The 18,152-nt window shown below is 41.4% G+C and overlaps 1 protein-coding gene across 8 annotated transcripts in view; it reads left to right on the plus strand.

Annotated features, from left to right (window-relative positions):
• tp63 (tumor protein p63) overlaps window positions 1-18,152 on the plus strand; it is a 93,210-nt gene that overhangs the window by 17,202 nt on the left and 57,856 nt on the right. For 6 of the 8 annotated variants that reach the window (XM_077534254.1, XM_077534251.1, XM_077534249.1 and 3 more), the window contains 2 exons: window positions 13,322-13,438; window positions 13,753-13,864. In XM_077534254.1, coding sequence (XP_077390380.1) covers window positions 13,322-13,438; window positions 13,753-13,864 — 229 coding nt within the window. Of the gene's footprint in view, window positions 1-9,642; window positions 9,869-13,321; window positions 13,439-13,752; window positions 13,865-18,152 lie in introns of those variants that run through there. The other 2 variants (XM_077534252.1, XM_077534260.1) reach the window with 1 other exon arrangement.

Consider the following 18,152-nt stretch of genomic DNA (forward strand, 5'->3'; position numbering starts at 1 on the left):
AAATTGTGTCTATAGTCAACAACTTCTCTGGATGCAGTGGATGTACAGTCCATTACATGCAGGAAGACGGGGACATCTGGTGAAACCGGAGCGGCACAGCTGTTGCCCGTCTCGCTCTCAAATGTTCCCTGTGCCAACGTACAACATGCCAGCCATATCCACATTGCATATTTGGCAACTAGCGGGAGGGAGGTCGGAGGGATTGTTGCTGCTGGGTAGAGTGAGGGAGAGAGTGTGAGGGAGAGTGCCAACCAGAACCGCGCCCCGGCCAAAGGTCAACATGCTGGGGGGGATTGACTGGTTAAACGGGCCCAATCAAGAGTGGGACTTCTTAATCTTGCACCTAAAATGCCATCTCGTTGCCAGTAAACTGGACCTGCGGCCAGTTACATGAATGATGCCAGCATCAGAAAAAAAATCACATCACCATAGTTGTAGTTTGTTTATTTTAATAAAACACTTTTTATAAGTGATGACACAAGTATCATCTGCACTTTAAAGGGGAAGTAAACCCAAACTCGTGATATATTCCATGCATATCATAACAAAACTCCCGCTTTTATCCCGAAAGTTGTCCCGATCACGTTCCTATTGGTCAGACAGCATATGCATTCCAGTGGCTCTGATGTGCCACTCGTTCATGCGCAACGTGATTTAAAGCAGAGCCTTTGGACTCGTGTTTCATTTGGATGGCTGCAATCTATTCAGCGGCGTCTTCTCACGTTGTTTTGATAACTGTGACGACGTGTTGTTTTGAAAAGGCCTCACTTGATGAAAGATTGCTTTTCTTTTCTTTACCCGATGACTGGGTGTGTGACCGCGCGCGCGCGCGTGTGAGCTGTTTCCTCACATAACAGAAGTAAAATGTGGTATACTGAGAACAAAAGAAAACAAAAATACACTCAACTCACGTGTCGGATACAGCACGTTGTTTCAAGCCGACGTGTCCTTATAGAGGATGAAGCTGCCTTTTAGCGATGCGTTTATGGTTGTGTTGGCACGTTGCCACCTCGCAGGGAAGCCTAAGCCGACTTTGAATGGTTGGCGTGGTCCTACATGGAGAGAGAGAGAGAGAGAGAGAGAGAGAGAGAGAGAGAGAGAGAGAGAGAGAGAGAGAGAAAAAAACGAGTTTACGAATGCATTCCAGACCTGGAGATTAGCTGGAGGGGAGGTGTTTAGGGGCTAAGGCTAAAGGGTAGCGCTAAGGTTAAGGGGAAGGACGTTTAGGATTTCAGTTTAGGGGCAAGCTTAAGGGGCGGGAGGGAGTTTACGGCATAAGGTTTGGGTAAGGAAGTATGTTTAAGGGTTAGGAGTGTTGTAGAGGTAAGGTTCAGCGGTAGAAGAGGTTTGGCTATAAGCGAGAGCGGTAGATTTTAATGTTAGAGTTCATGGGTAGAAGAGAGGCTTAAAAATTAAAGACTGCATTCAGGATTAGTAGTAACTAAGGTTAGAGTTTGTGATTTAGGGCTGGAAGTACATTTAAGGTTTCTTGTTTAAGAATTTGGCTTACGGTTCAAGAAGAGGTTGGAGAGTGGTATAGAGGTAAGGTTAATGGGAGTTTATACAAATTATATTCAGGACAACATTAAGTGATAGAAGTAAGTCTAAGGTGTTGGTTGGGAGGTGTCTGTCTTACTGTAATGTTCAGCGATTAAAGTAGAGGCAAGGGTTTGGAGTAGAAGGTGGTAAGGGTTGGAGGCTTTGCTTCCGGACAAAGGAGGAAAGGTTTAAGAGTTTTTATTACGAGTAAAGTTAAGGGAAATAAGATGAACAGGTTAAGTGTTAAAGGTAGGAGTAAGGTCTAGTTCCGGGTTTGAAGGAAGTCAAAGGGGCGTTTGGGTTTAGCCTTTTAGGGTGTCAGGTTCAGCAATTGACGTTAGTTTAAGGTTATGGATAAGGTTCAGGGGTAGTTCCTGAGGGTTAGATGTTCACTTTAGGGACCATGTTGCGGGAGAGAAGTACGTTAAGGTGCTTTTAGTTTAGGTGTTAAGGGCTAGGAATTTGGTTATGGTGTTCAGAGTGATGATAGATTTGGATTTAGAGACCATTTTCATGGTACATTTGTTGAGGGACATCGTTAGGCTTGCTAAAAGGTTTAGGGACAATGTTAAGATAGAAGTTGAAAGAGTTACGGGATTGAAGTTTGGTTTAGAGGTACGGTTAAGCGATAGAACTACAGTACTGTACGTTGAAGTGGTTAGAGCCCGGCTTGGGAGTGGTTTTTGACCAGGGTTAAAAGTAAATTGAAGGTGTAAAGAGTTAGGGTTTAGCCTTAAGGTTCTGGGTCAGGGGTCGGAGATAAGTTCATGAAGGGATAGTTCGAAGAAGATTGGCAAGGCTTTTTGTTTGGTGTGTGCTGCAACACTTTCTGGGTGACTGGGAAGCGTAGGGATTGGGGCGGGGCCCACAAAGAGCGATTTTGCGTGTCTGCAGATTACACGGAAAAACTGACTGACACATTCATCACATTTTCCGCCCTTCACTCAAAAATCAGGTGGGAATAACTGGCTACGCAAAGTGTTCATTACCGGATCCTTTTCATTTGTGGCCTCCCGTCCTGAGTGAAAGTTCAGGGGTTTGTCATCGGGGTCCCTGTCGAGATCATTTGCTATGACTTGATGCACGGTTGACATGATTGGTGAGTGTGTGCTATGGAGATCAGGATCCGCAGGATGCCCCAGTGGGCTCCACAAACCAGTTCTGCAAGCTTCTTAGTTGCTCTGAAGATTGCAATTGTAGAGTATAATGAAGAGGACTGTTTAAATGCCAAATCTACTTAAACTAAGAAATGTTTTAGTCCACTGATGGCGCAGCAGCCATTCCCAGGCATCCTTCATCCAGCCTTGCCTGGCAGCGCACCGCAACACTGTTGTACGGCTTTTATAGTAAGACGAGATGAGCGGAAACGTCGGCGGCAGCCCGGGCAGCACAGTCCCCGGACAAATTGAACAGATGCGCCGGTCCGATCCCCGAAGCTTGTCGCCGACAGATTGACATGTGACGTTACGCCGCAGGAAGCTGGCTCTCTACCTCACACGGCTAACATTCCGACGCGGGATCGGCTTTCGCGTGCGCTCATAGCAATGTCAATTCTCTAAAGCTTGCCAATTAGCGGGCTGACATCACCCGGCGGGCATGAATAGGCCTGGCCAAAGCGCAACTAAACACTCAGGGAGAAATATAAACAAGTCAAGGTCATGACAAAATGGTGATTGTGAGTAAACGCTGACTGGCCAATCACAGCGCAGGACAGAACACAAGTCTCACGGTTGACTTCAATGATTTATTTTTCAACATTTTCAATAATTTAAACGACTTATTATTTTTTTTCCCAAAATAGTTTTGTGCCATTTATCATCAAATTGGATTCCATCCAATCAAATCATAACTGAAGTTGAGCATAATTCCGTCTTTCTGTATTTATACCCTCGCATCCATCTTCTCACCAGCGACCCTGCGGAATGCCTCTTTCGTCCCATGCGTCCCACAACATGGATCGCATGTTTTATTTTTAAAGTATGTATCCAGTAACAAAGGACACTTGAACTTCCCCTTCCTTGGATTACACGCGGCCCAGTGTAAGCTCATGCGCGGCGGCTAACGTGTCGGCATTGCGTTGTTGCGCCCTCGGCGAGAAATGCTTTTTAATAGGTCCGGGGCCGGGCAAATGGCACCAATCGCCAGGGGTGGGGGGGATGTTGCCGGGATACTGCCGGCCGCCGTTGTGCCAAACACCGCTCCGCGACTTTTGCGTCATGCGCTATCTTTTTGAGAGTTTCGAGCGCGGAATGATCGGGTTACCGCGCAGAAGTGCTGAAGCAGGTCGCGGCGGCCAGCTGCTCGCACCGTGTTAAGTATCGTCACCCTTGTCCGAATTCTTGGTCGTTTGCCCCCGCCTAGCGACGTCAGATTAGGGATTAGCGGCAAAGAGAGGATTTGGAGTGAGTTAGCGTTAGCTTCACTTCCAAATTCCAGCGTAAACTGGCAAAAAAGTACGCTTTTAAGTTTTACAATATTACAGGATATGCTTTACAATTGCTTGTTTTTCACCCAATGGAAGATCTCTTGTTTTCAAGTTGGTTACATCCTGAACTGTAAAATCTTAACTGTAAATATGAAATGAAAAATTATGCTATCATGTCAAAATCCGTATTTGAGCTGTGTGTTTTTCACCCGTTAGCAGCTCTTTGGTTTTAGTAGAGATAGGCCAATGTTCTTTTGATACTTCAAAAAGGTCGATGTCGATATTCGGCAAAATGCTAAATATCAGTAAACGGTCTGGGCAACAATCGGTCTATCCCTGATTTTTGGTCTACAACTAAATTTGTCTCACTGTTCCCAATACTTTTTGTGTGGGGTTTAGCCAAAGTGGCGTAGCCAAGCGCTAGTAATAATGCTATGCGTCGGTGGCCATAAATCAATATCCTGATTCATCGGGAAGCGATCGTCTGCAAGCGCGACCAGACATTTTTGTTTTGACCGGCCCAACTGTTGGCCACGTTCCATGTCAATAAGACCGTGCAAAGTAACTGCAATGGAGAGGGGGGGAAAACAGTGGCTTAAAACAGGTTCAGTGGTGGATTTTAACGGCATGACTTGTGTTCCTCACATTTGGCAACGGATAGAGGAAATCGTGGATTGTGTTTACCCAGAAAAAAAAGGTTCAGTGTCTTTGGAAAGAGAGAGGATAAAAAAACAAATCCAGTTCTACTAGTTTGTAGAGGAGCAGTTTTAAATTTACAGTTTGATGTTTTTGTTTCATTTGCACGACTTGTTGTCTGACAGCACGGTAACCTAGTGTTTTCACGTTGAAGACTGTAGCCTAGTATAGAAAATGGTTGTTAGCTTTGATAGCATTTGTGTTAAGCTACAAATGAAAGTACCATAAATGCCTTATTTTCAATCCCATGTACTGCACTTGCTTGAGACCATGACAAATGGTTCGTCAATACCATTCTCATACACAAACAAAAAGCTTTGTTCCTAATGAAGCAAACGACTCCGCCTTTGGATTATCGGAATCTGACTCATCATCTTTTCGCGCCGCAGGCAACGTTCATTTTCCCAAAAGCGAGGGAAACATAATATCACGTGGAAGTGTCGCAGTGTGACAAAAGTGTATGACACCGTGGGAAATGAGAAAAAAAATATGTATCAAAACTGTCTAGCAGTTTAAAAAAAAAAAGTGTGTCATGCGTAACCTACGATTTAAACATCAGTTCAATTACAAAAAAAACTTTTCTTACTATTATTGATATCAAGATATTACTTACAAATGTGCCATAAATATTGTATGTCAAATTGGAGAGAGTTTTGGAGTGAATCGCATTGCATCTTAATTATATCTTACATATAGCTATAATATTAGTGGAAGCACGTCGTAATTGGAGTGAATCAAATGGTATTGTGCTTAGGAAAAAACACAATTTACTTAACTAAAGACGGAATTGTATCGTACCACAACACAATTGGAATGAATCGTAATGTTTGGAGTGAATCGCATCATAATTTGAGTGAAATTTAGCGTGAAATTTAGTGAATGTGATTACTTCGTAATTGAGTGAATTGTACCAAATTATGATAACACAAATAGCATAATGTTGACATTTTAACTGGATTTAACTTTTGTTGTAAGAATAACAGTTTAGAGATTTAAACAATATTTTAACTGGATTTTGATTTATGAATAGCACTGCTGAGATTTTAACAGGATTTTGTTTGAAAATCATATTGCCGAGATTTTGACAGGATTTGGTTGTATAAATGACATAATGCTGCGGTTTAAGCAGGATTTTGGTGACATTTTAGCAGGATTTTGCTAAGATTTTAACTGGATTAAATGGAAGTGTGTTTCATCCATGACATATTTTGGGGATTCTAATGCAATTTTAGGATTTGTCATATGAATAACGGTGCTGAATTTGAAACAGGATTGTCTTGTATGACTACCAACATGTTATTGGGAGACTTGATTGTATAAATAATGTAATGCTGAGATTTCAACATGATTTGTTATGTAACAATGCCGAGATTTTAGCAGGAATTTTTTTAAATAACTAAGATTTTAACAGGATTTGATTGGAATTTTGTAGTATCAATGACATATTTTGGGGATTGTTACACAATTGTAGTTTTCTGTGATATGAATATTAATGCTGAGATTTTAACAGGATTTTGCTGTTTGAATTACATTGCTTAGTTTTAACTTTATTAACATTTTTAATCCAATCTTTGTTGACCAAAATATGCACAAAATGAACACATAAAATGTTGCGATGCGCCCCTCATATTTTATTTCGGACCTCATTAGCGGGCCAAATAGTCGCCATTGTTGCACTTAGCCTTGCTTTTAGCGTATTCCCAGAGAGGATATCGTGTGGGGGGGGGTTCGGGGTAACAATGCCGGGTTGCTGGGCAGTTTTAGCGTATAGGCCGTAAATGATCAGCGTTGCATCGGACACTGGCACTTTTGACTCATGTGGATTTCCCCTGCATTAGTCACCCGGTGGAATATACACACACTCACGCACTCAAGTATGTCTATATAACTCCCACCCCAACGCATACACCGTGTGAGAGTGATGTTCCACAGTGACTGACAGCCGTCGCTTAGCTTCCGTCAGCTGCCGAGCCAACTGCTATGTAAACACGTGTGAATGGTTTGTGTCATGCCGGTGGCGGGACAATGAACAATACAGATTAAGACATTTACGAGCCATTTAAAATCTATTTTGTCAGGGTGTGGGGTGATGGGAGGAGGGGAAATGTGGTTGATACCCACCCGCGATGCTCGATGACAGTATGACGTAGCCGCCAAGTCATAAACACACGCACATGCATGTCAAATGAAGTAATCGAGGCTTGGTGACGGGCTCCCGCTGCCCGGGCCTTAGTGTAATTAATGATGTAAGGGTGTCGAGTGTCGACCCTCGTAAAAATATCTCATTTAATGGCCCGCCGCGGAGGTCGCTTTGTCCTCTCGCTGGCACGTTAAAAGGCGCATTAACGAGATTTTGTTGTGTAAATAACATAACACTGAGATATTACTGGGATTTTGATAGGATTTTGTCATATCAACAACAATACTGACTTTCCAACAAGATTTTTGTTGTACACATAACATAATTCAGGGGTTTTAAGGGTTTTTGGTGTATAAATAAGATGATGCCAAGATGATTAGCATTAGCATTAGATTCAGTTCAGAGAATAAGATTTTAACAGATGTCAGAGCACAATGCTGAGATTTTAACAGGATTTTGTTTGATGAATAACAATGTTGAGATTATAATAGGATTTTGTCATATTTTAACCAGGTTTTGTCTTAAGAATCGTGTAATGCGGAGAGTTTAACAGGCTTTTGCATTATGAATAAGACTAGATTTTGAGGGGGATTTTGTTATATGAATAATATAATGCTAAGGTTTGAACAGAATGTTGCTGTTAAAATAAAAATGCCAAGATTTTGTGGAGAGTTTGAGTAATATCCCCTTCTGTATTTACCCGGCTGAGATTTTAGTAGTATTTTGTTGATTAATAAAAAAATGCTCAGATCTTAACAGGATTTTGTATTATAATTAACATAGTACAGAGATTTTAATGGGATTTTGTTTTACAGTTAATATAATGTCAAGAAGATGGATGGATGGATGGATAATGTTGAGGATTTTGTTGTCTAAATATCTTAATGACATATTACCAGGGAATAAAGGGATTTCGCCATGTGAATAGTGATGCCTACATTTTAACATTGCGTTGTATGAATAACATAATGCTGAGATTTATACAGGTCTCGGAAATAACAATGCTGAGGTGTTAATGGGATTTTATTGTAAAAACAAAAGGATTTTAATGGAATTCTGCCATGACAATGCTGCAATTTAGTAAGATTTTGTTATATAAATAACTGAATTTGGTGTATAAATAGTATAAATAATACTTCAGACTTTAACAGAATTTTCTCGTATGAATAGCATAATGCATAAGAGTTGATGAAACGAACATTTTTAATCAAACTTATGTTTCAGAATCGTGAATTTGAGTCTCCTATTTACAGTTTACTCAAATTAAAGTAAAACAACATTGATAAATAAAGCTTATTTACATAAAATAAGCTTTAACAAAAAAAAGCTTAGGAAAAATTCAGCCAACCAAACTAGCGACGTTAACTCTTGTCTTGACGTTTTTATGATAATTCATCGTCAAAAAAATAAATACAAAAAAGTAGATTGCAATAACGATGATTTGCCCCACCCACTGCAGAAATCAACACAGCCTCCTTGAGGGAGGTTGTGAAGCTCTGATGACGCCAGATGTATGAGAGAGAATCTTACTCCTAGTAGTAGAAGGCAGAGGACAAGAAAGCATCTTAGAGGCAGTGGTTCCCTGGATACACAGCATCTATTTATTTGCTTTTCCCCCCACCGTGACCCTGCCTGCCTTTTTATTTTAGCACACTGATTCACCTGCTGCCCATCGAGGCGGCACCTCTAGGTTTACACTCTCATGCCGAGACGTTGGGAGAGGCCGCTTGATAATGCGTTGGGGGAAAAAAAACAAACGCTCCTCGCTCAAACTCCGAGTACCTTTCCTCCTTGAACCTGACACAATTGTGTTTCAAGGACTGAAGTGGTGTGGGTGGCAACCATGGGATGCCATCGCTCAGGATGTTGAAAATTGGCGCTATAATCCATCCATCCATTTTCTTGACCGCTTATTCCTCACAAGGGTCGCGGGGGGTGCTGGAGCCTATCTCAGCTGGCTGTGGGCGGGGTACACCCTGAACTGGTTGCCAGACAATCGCAGATTGGCGCTATAAGTTCTGCGTATTTCGATTGTAGTCAAAATTGTTTTTGGTGTATTATGGTTGTTGGGTTTTTGAAAATCAGCGGCCTATCTATGCGAGTCTAGAATATGGTTAAAAAAAAAATAATGTTTGTCGTATTGTTAGCATGACTGAAGATAACAATTTTTGCTTTTATTTTGTGATTGTGGAAGGGGCGTATGGGGTACGCTTTGCCTGGATGTTCAAAAGTAACCTACTTGTATGATATGTAATGATAAAACTTAGTTTACTCTTTTTGGTGTTAGCATTGGCGTTCTGATGGCACCATCTCTGTTGGGATGTTTGTGTTATTTAAACTCGATGCCTAGCAAAAAGAAATGGACTTTGATTTATACTTGTTTGGAAGGAGTGTGTAGCTTTAAAAATACCTGGTAAGTTTTTCTTACAACAATAGAAATCACGCTAAGAGCAGTTAGCAAGAATTGAGTAAGCAACATAACAGCTAGCCTAGCTGCTTCTTCTTCTTGAGTTGTGATTTAACTTTTAACTCTCACGTCAGTCCGGGAACTACATTGAGTTAGGTTTGATAACCCCTCACTTAAAACACATTAGGAACACGCCACAATGTTTGTATTGTCACATATTTGAATAAAAATTATGCGCTTAAGGCTGACAAAACAACACATGCACTGACAGTGGCGTGTGTGTGTGTGCTAGGGCAACAGGGTCAACTTGGCATGACATGTATATCCTAGCAACTGTGTGTTTGCGAGTAATATGCGGCACACACCACTGTAGCCGCCGATTGGTTCCTCTGGCCGATCAAGCCCCTCCTTCTTCTGAAACCAAAATACCTAAATTCAAAACACATCTCATAACACTCTCCACTCTGCACTGTACCCTCAGGCACTTTAATGCTGATGATTTCTATTTATAGTGATATTTTTTTTTTCTTTAATTAGATTTCACATTTTGGTTGGTCTAGATGTGGTGCTAGTGCCTTTTAGTACTTTTGTCCATCTGGCATGACAACATGAATTCGCCTTACGCGGCTGTACAGTACTACCCCGACTTTCCCTTTCACCGGTAAGTAGGGCTTGTGAGTGATGCTAACACAGCTAGCTTAGTGTACACGTAGGTAGCGAGAAAGGGTTTTGAATGTAAGTCAATGACAGTAGCTGGGAATCCCCCTCCAAAAGTCGCCCGGCAACAGTTGCATCCGCCTGCTTCCTCAGCTGCCGCCACGGCGGGATGTATTTTTAAGTGTGAAGCGCGACGGGTGGACAAGCGGAAACGCACGTGTTAAGTGCCATCAAGTGGCTGCCGTGGCCATGTGGACCAATTTTGAACGCTACAGAATGTTACCTGTTTAAATTGAAAACAGTTGTTAAAAAAAAAGAAAAAAAAAAAGAAAGAAAGGAAAATTAAAATGTCATTGTTGTGGCCAACTTTTTGTCAGCGTCTTAGCAGGCGCTAGCTCGGGTTAGCTGGTTAAATTGTAGCACAGATTTAAGAAAATGTTTTTTATTATGTGACTCTATTAAACTTTGTATGTCAGTGTTTAAATTAAATTAAAATAAAAAAATAAATAAATAAAAAGTACTATTTTTGTTTTTATTTACAATTTGGGAGCTTTTAGTTGGCCCATGTGGAGTACTTTTTTTAACCAGTGTTTTAACAGTGTCAAATGTTAGCTGTTAAAATTGTAGCACAAATTCAACAAGAAAAATTATAAAAAATAAAAACAAACAGAAATTGTAATGGTTTTAATGATTTTGGAGGATTTGTATGTCACTGTTGCCATATGGATGACTTTCTTACCTGCGTTTGTCTTAATATTAGCTGTTAAAATTGTGGCTCTAAAAGTGACAATAAATAAAAACAACAACAAAAACATCAAATGTGATGCTTTTATAGGGTTTGATGTTGTTTACAAATTTTGTAGTGCAATGTCTGTTGCCTGTTTATATTGTAAAAAATAAAGTATACATTTTTAATGGTTTAAAAAAAAGTCAGCAATTTTGATGCTGTCAGCGGGGCCTTTCTTTTTCTTTTTTTTTTTTCTTTTTTTTTTTTTTTTTAATCTGACTGACTGTGAGACCATGAAGGTGTCTGAGTGTGATTTGTGTTTGGATGGGTGAGTCAGTGGTGGGGCGACTGAAACGAGGAAGAAGAGCTTGCCTTGTGTCTGCGGGACGAAGTCTTGAGCAAAACACTATTGGTTGGCGACATTAATCGTTCATTATTAAACTAGCATCCTTGGTTCGCTAACAGCGAACGTGAGAATTTAGGCAGCTTGTCAGCCAGCGATAGCTGTACACGGCACATGTTTTTGTAATATAATATTTTAGTGTATACTTTTATATGTTGCACGTAACGATGATACTGGTCTCATTTTACTAAAATATGTCCATGCGCTTGAGGCGCTGCTACTAGTTTGCTGCGTTGATCGGCGGCCTGTTGATTTTAGTGAGATGTCCATGTTTCTAATGCCAAAACACATCATTGGCAATCATCAACTCCATGCTAGAATTATCAATGGGTATCGGTAAAGTCGATGTGTTGATCAGTCGGTTCAACCTGTAGTGTTTCGTTGGTTCTCTTGAGTCTGTCTTTGCATTCCAAACCTGAAGAGGATTTGACTTAAGAATGTTTCACTTGTGCTGCAAGAGTCAGGGGATAAGTGCGGGAGAAACCTGCGGCTTTCTTTTGTTTGGCTGTCATGTCTCCCTTTTTTGGGGGGGGGGGGGGTTTGGGGGAGGCGGGGCTGACAGAGCATCTTTGAACAAGTGATTAATAAGAGACACTGGAGAAGCCCGGAGAAGCCTGTTTGTTTTGATTGCATTTTCATCGGCCGCCGTTAGCAGACAATGGTCCGGCCCTGTTTTTAGAGTTGACCTCTGAACCGGCCCCCCGTCTGGAGGTCTTTAAGTGGAGCTCGGACAGCCTTCGCCTCGGGCCGGCGGGGGAAACCGGACACCCGCGCCCAGACAAACAAAAGACATCCGTCACTTGACTCTATCTACCTGTTTCAAACACTTGAAAATAATGCTAATTCTCTTCATTAGGCGCAGTGGGATCTCCCAAAATTGGCGTTTGTATTTTTTTAAATATCAGCCCCCATGTCGATCACGAGTTGACCAGCAAAAAACTTTTAAGAAGTCATACCCGACAAAAAAAACACGGGAAATACCCAGGTTCCTTCAAAAACAAGACTTGCGCAAGAAATTTTGCCCAATTAGTAACAAATTTAACCACTCTTAGAAGACAAATTGGTGATGCTTCAGAGACATGACTAATCTGAGATATTTCTTCCAATTGTACCAAATGGTATATTTATAGTTAATCATATTTCTAACAGGTTAGCCTAAATCCAAAAGAGAGTGTTTTCCAGATGTCCCTGGGGCAAATTATATGTGATGTACTTTGACCTGGCAAAGGTCAGCAAGTTGAACCACACCTAAAACAACTCCCCGTCCCACTCCCACTTTGCCACCTTCCATCATCATCTGTGTTTTGTTGCCTGTAGTTTTCTGTATGGAATCTGCTAGTTGGTGAATGGTATTTATTGGACAGTTCCATTTTTATTTCCACAGGAGTGCTTCAATTAAAAATGTGAGTGAATTTTAAAAATGTTCAAAAGATGTTAGAAGTTAAAAGTACGGGGGGAAAGCAACATTTTTAACCTTGTTTTAAAAATATTTACTCTCTTGGCTGTTGTCACTTCTGCTGGCAGTTTAATTCCATTAGCGTGCAGCATAACAGCTAAATGCCGCTTCACCATTTTTGCTTTGAACTCGGGGATCCACCTGATTCTGCAGATCTCAGACCTTCTGGGTTTCTCCTCTATCAGCATCTCATTAACGCTTCAGTTAAAATTCCGTTCAGTGATTTATAGACCAGGAGCAGAATTTTTAAAATCTTTTACACAGCTCACTGAGAGCCAGTGTAAAGCCTTTAGGACTGTAGTAGTATGTTCTGATACATACTGTAGCTACCTACAATTTGTTTTGACTGTCAAATCAAAATCAACGAGAGGCATATTTTTTTCTTGCATTTTTATATATGTATTATTGCTGTCTTATTACACACACTCCATATCATATTCCGTGTAATGTATGTGTGTGTTTGTTGACACCGCCAGGGGGAATTCCAGTGGCCCTTTAAATAGTTTGCACTCCACATTGCCTGTCCAGCTGTACTCATAGCACAAGTTACAGTGGTGGTGGTTTTCAGTGTCTGGTTTTTGGTGCTTGTCGGTGGTGGTGAGGGGGGGCGTGGGGAGATTCCAGTTGTCTCCGGGGAGGGATGTGAGCGTGCGCCACTTGAGCGTCAACAATGGCGGCATGAGCTGTGAAGCAGGTGTCACCTTTCAGCTCATTATGTGCGCGACAAATATTCACAATGGCCGAGCGGCTGGCTGGCTGGCTGGCTGGCTGGCTGGGTGGCATCCTGCAAGTGTGCTGACGCGGCGGCTCATTTGCTCTTTTATTTTGAAATTTGACACGTCCTGACTGAAGGCGGTTGATGTTCCCGCAGACTCAGAGAGCGGAGGGACAGCCCCTTCCTCGCCGCCTCGTCCCACGGTCAGGCCGCGCCAACCGCTGAGATCTTCAACCAGGACGTCTTCAACCAGCTCTTTGACATGCTGGACCAGTGAGTTCGCACCAAACATCATTTTCGAAAAGAAATACGCAAAAGCAGACAGGACTCAAAACACTTTGCTAGCTCCCCGCTAATTCAATTTCCTGTTCTATGGTTATCATCACTCTGGTCTTTGTCATCGATACTCCTCATCTGTGATGACCTCACAAAAAAATAAAGAGCCCATATTTAACTTTTACGTCTGTCAACATTGACTTATTTACCTGTAGATGATTTTAGCGTGGTACAGCATAGATGTTGAACAAAACCTGTTAAGAATTGTCATGTCATTGTCTTCCACTTCTTCCTTTTCTTTTGTGCATTAGCTCCTCTATACATTCAGTGTTTGGTGAGGGTCAACCTCACGTCTCGGCGGGGAACACCATCCAGATCAGCATGGACTGCATCACCATGCACGAGCCTGACGACGCACTAGCTGTGAGTAAGATCGCTTTGTTTTCACAGATCTAAAAATGGTATTATCTTGTGTTTAATCTTCTTGCATAAGAAATATATTAATTGTGGGAGGATGTGTTTGACTTTTGAATTAAGTAATTTTTTTTATTTTATTTTATTTTTTTTATTACAGTCTTGCTTCTTGAGACTCTTTTGCGTGTCTACTTGTTATAAAAATGTTTACCAAATTTCATGTTAAGTAAAACCGGATTTGAGGGCTGAATTTTCCAAATTGTGTAGTTGTTGATTTTTGGTTTGTGGTGAAAAATGTTGCCGCTCGGCCAAGCATTACAGAAATATTTAGAATTTCGCAAAAGTAACAAATCGTTTTCTTTAATGCTACCTAGAGTCGGCGTCTTCTACAATGAAATTCAGCATCACTTACTCGTGAGATGCTAGCTTCGTTTCATTTTCTTGGGCCCAATCAACTTTGATGTTGAGTATCTATTGCGGTTTTAAATGGACCAAAGTGGCTTATTTTTTTTTTTATTTTCGAGTGGGCCTTCATGAGACTTTTTTTTGTTTTTGTTTTTGTACTGCTCATGCTGGACATGCCTACTAAATTTCATATTGCCAAGTTAAACTGGCATCAGGAGCTGAATTTACCATCCCACAATCTGCCTTGTATTCAAATTTGGTAGCAACCGGGCTAAAAAAAATTAAAGTTAAGCAAAAAAGTAGTTGCTTATAGTTATGGCTGCTAAATTAGCATAATATAAATACAATACAAAAATATAAATACAGGCTTTGCTTCGTTTCCACTGGATGACTCAAGTCTGATGTCAGCTGGGGATTCCTCAATTACGTCAATGTAAAACCTTGCTATTTCCGATGACAAGTTCCATGATGGGTCCCCAGGAAATGAAATAAGCTGCAGGTGACTTTCGCTTTAAGTGGACGGGACTTCCAGGGGTTGCGGTCATCAAGTCGTACAACATTCTTCTCGCTACAATGGAATTTCCCCAGGACTTTGATGCAACGCAGCTTCACCAGTAGTGTTATCAGCAGATGTTGTCTAGGAGGGCTCGCTGATATCATCTCACAGTGCACTCTGACCCCTGCAAGAACCCCTCAGGGTGGTGGAGGTGGTGGTGGTAGTGTGCTTGGTGCTTCATATATGTAACGGGCGTGCTGTGAAAAGTTTGCTTTCGCTTTTCAAAAAAGTAACAGTCGAGATACTTTTAGCTACAGCGCGAGTCATCACACTGCATTGTCATGCTCCCCACCCACGTGATGACGTAAATGCAAATGTTTTGCAATTTAACATCACCAATATGTCTCGTAAACATGGTTTAAATGGCAGCAATCAGACGGAAGTTATTGGGCAATTTGACAGTGCACATGGAAAACGGCTGCGTCAATCCAAAGTAGCAGCTTTGCTATGTCTTTTCAGGCGTGGATGCGTGTGTCTGCTCATGATAGACATGCCTACCAAATTTCATGTTGCTAAGTTAAATTGGTTTCAGGGGCTGGATTTTAAAAACTGGAAAATAAATAGAATTTCCTGTTTGATAGTTGTGTGTCTTTGCCACCACGCTCCACCAACATGTTACGATAAAAAAAATAACAAAAAATAAAATAAATAAATAAATAAATAAATAAACATTCATCTGTCCAGCATATAAGGTTGACATTTGGTAACAATTTGATAAAATCTTCAGGTCAAGTTATTGAAGAAAACCAAAAAATAGCCACAATGGCAGAATTTCTGTCTTTTCCGGAATGGCTTCTTGAGACTTTTGACCAATTTTCAGGCACGGGTTCTTTAGACTTTTTGTTGTGTCTACTCATGGTAAATGAGCCTACCAAATTCCATGTTGCTAATTAAAGCTGGCTTCAGGGGCTGAATTTTCATAATTACTAGTGAGGGTACTAGATAGCAGATAGATAGCTGGAAATGGCCAAATTGATTCTTTTTTTGGGGGGATGGGGTGCGGGTTGGTTTGATGTGAACCTTTTCAGCTTTTCTACTCCATGACACTCGTGAAATAGAAAAATGCGACCCTCACTTTGGGAAGCCCGCAAGGGAGACCGCAGACTGGGAAACGTCGCAAATATAAATTTGGTTTGTGGAGCTGAGTGATGTCGCCTCCCCCAAGGGGAGGGGCTGTGATCTCTTGATGAATGATGGCCCTGACCTGTGGACCCATCCACACCATCCCCGCCTCCCACCACCACCACTTCCAAAATAGTTGCTGTCATTTAAAAGTAACGTTATATTGCGATGGTCTACATGTACTAGTCGTGCACCACTATCCCGCCCCTCCAGCCTCCTTGAGGCGTGCCTCTGTTGAGTCATTAAATGTCAGCTTGGTGTTTAGTGCCCCGGAGGAACTTATTTGTATGGTGGAGGGTTTTATGTTTAATCTGAAATTCGTCTTCTCCCCCCCCTTTGTAGCTGCAGGGCGACAATTTAACACAACTCTCATCTCTCATCGATCAGTGTGGGTGACTCCCCAACAAGCCCCCACCCACCCATTGAAGAGTGTAGTGATGGAGGTTAGGGGGATGCAAACACGAGGGTAGAATAACGCTGAGGAATGTAGTGGCCGAAGAAACGTTATATCCTGCCCCTCAAACAGCTGATTTTACACATTGATAACACGGGGGATCAGCTGTGTGTTGAGTCAGGGAGCGGGGGGGTTAGGTGGCGACGGCGCACCTTTTCAGAGGCGCAGTCGTCACTCGGGAGGGGGAATCGCGTTACGTGTTTACGTTAGCGCTTCCTGTCTGACACCCTCGCTGGTAAAAAGTCAGTCAGCATTTTGCCATTTGTTTCCTTAGTAGGGATGGTAGACATTGTATAGAGACGAATACAGTAAGCAAGGCTTTAAAAGGCTTGCACGCTTGTCGGAAACGTTGAGTCTAAAGATGAACACAAGATGAACGTATCAGCGCAAATACCTCAGGTCATGAACAATGTTGGTGGTGTTCCCTTTTGCTAATCAAAACAGCAGCACATACTGAGGGAGGAATCCGTTTATCACAGTGGCGGCTTATCGCGGCACGAAAGATCATAGTAAGTTATGCTCTGACGTGTCATGATTATAATATCTAGAGATTTCCATCCAAGTGCCTTGGTGTAGGTGCTGCTGTTTTGGTTAGCAAAAGAATTTAATGAATCAGGTCAGTAAGTTTGATTAACAACACCAGCTATTATTATAATGCCATAAACATTAGAGAAAATGATGGATGATTATTATTATTATTATGATCAATATATAAAAATAAGACCTATTAAATAAAATTAGAGAAAAATGTAAATAAAATAAAAATATATTAGGGTCCCTTTAAATGTATACAAATTAAATGTTGTCCTAGTAGTGGAATGGTCCAAATGACCTGTATGAGGAGGCGTGGCCCCGTTGCCCTTTGGTCGGATTGAATTGTGAATGAAGTCTCTTGAAGGACTTGATCTGTCAGCCCTTGGCTGCAGTCAAGTCGGTGTCTCCAATCTGCAGCCCCACCCTGTGTTACACGGCCCGGGGAGGGCGGCGACGCCCACGGGCTTGGGGCTTGGCGGTCAACGCATCAACTCTTTAAAGTTGTCCTGCAGCCTTGTGAGAAGGGGGATCATTAGCCCGCCTAAACAAACTTCTAATTATGTTAAAACAACACTCAGTGGCGTCTGCGCAGCGGCAAGGAGCGTCTCGGTCAGTTGGGATGAAGCGTTTGAAGGTTACAAAATTGGAGCTGGAAATATGACGAGTGAGGAAAACAATGATGTGATGATGTTACATGCGGTTGCCAAATTAGCTGGATGTAGAGTTATAAAAAAAAATAACTAAGATACAAATAAGTTGAGGTAAAAAAAAAAAAGAAAGTAACAATACATGTTAAAAAATTGTTATTGTATGTCAAATAAGTAAAATTTGAAGATCATAACCAGAGCGTATTTATCACAATCAATTGGAGTAATATTATAATCGACTGAATCAGAGATTCATATCATACTTTGAATCACATCATAATTAGAGTGCATTTCTTCATAATTTTAGTGAATCATATCATAACTGAATCAAATCGTAATGTAATATCACGTTGTAATAAAAATGTATCTTTATCACGACCGGCTTTAATCATCTTGTATCGTAATTTGCATGAATCGCATCCTAATTGGTGAATCATATCATAATTGGAGTGAACCGTAATGTCTCGGGATTAAGCTTTTGTACTGCCGACTTGACTAATGAGCTTGTAGTAGCATCAAGTACTTCTCCCCAAAACACATTGACACGACTTATTTGTAATGATACAATACAGTACAAGG

The sequence above is a fragment of the Festucalex cinctus genome, chromosome 10, assembly GCF_051991245.1.
Source record: "Festucalex cinctus isolate MCC-2025b chromosome 10, RoL_Fcin_1.0, whole genome shotgun sequence".
NCBI classification, from domain to species: domain Eukaryota; kingdom Metazoa; phylum Chordata; class Actinopteri; order Syngnathiformes; family Syngnathidae; genus Festucalex; species Festucalex cinctus.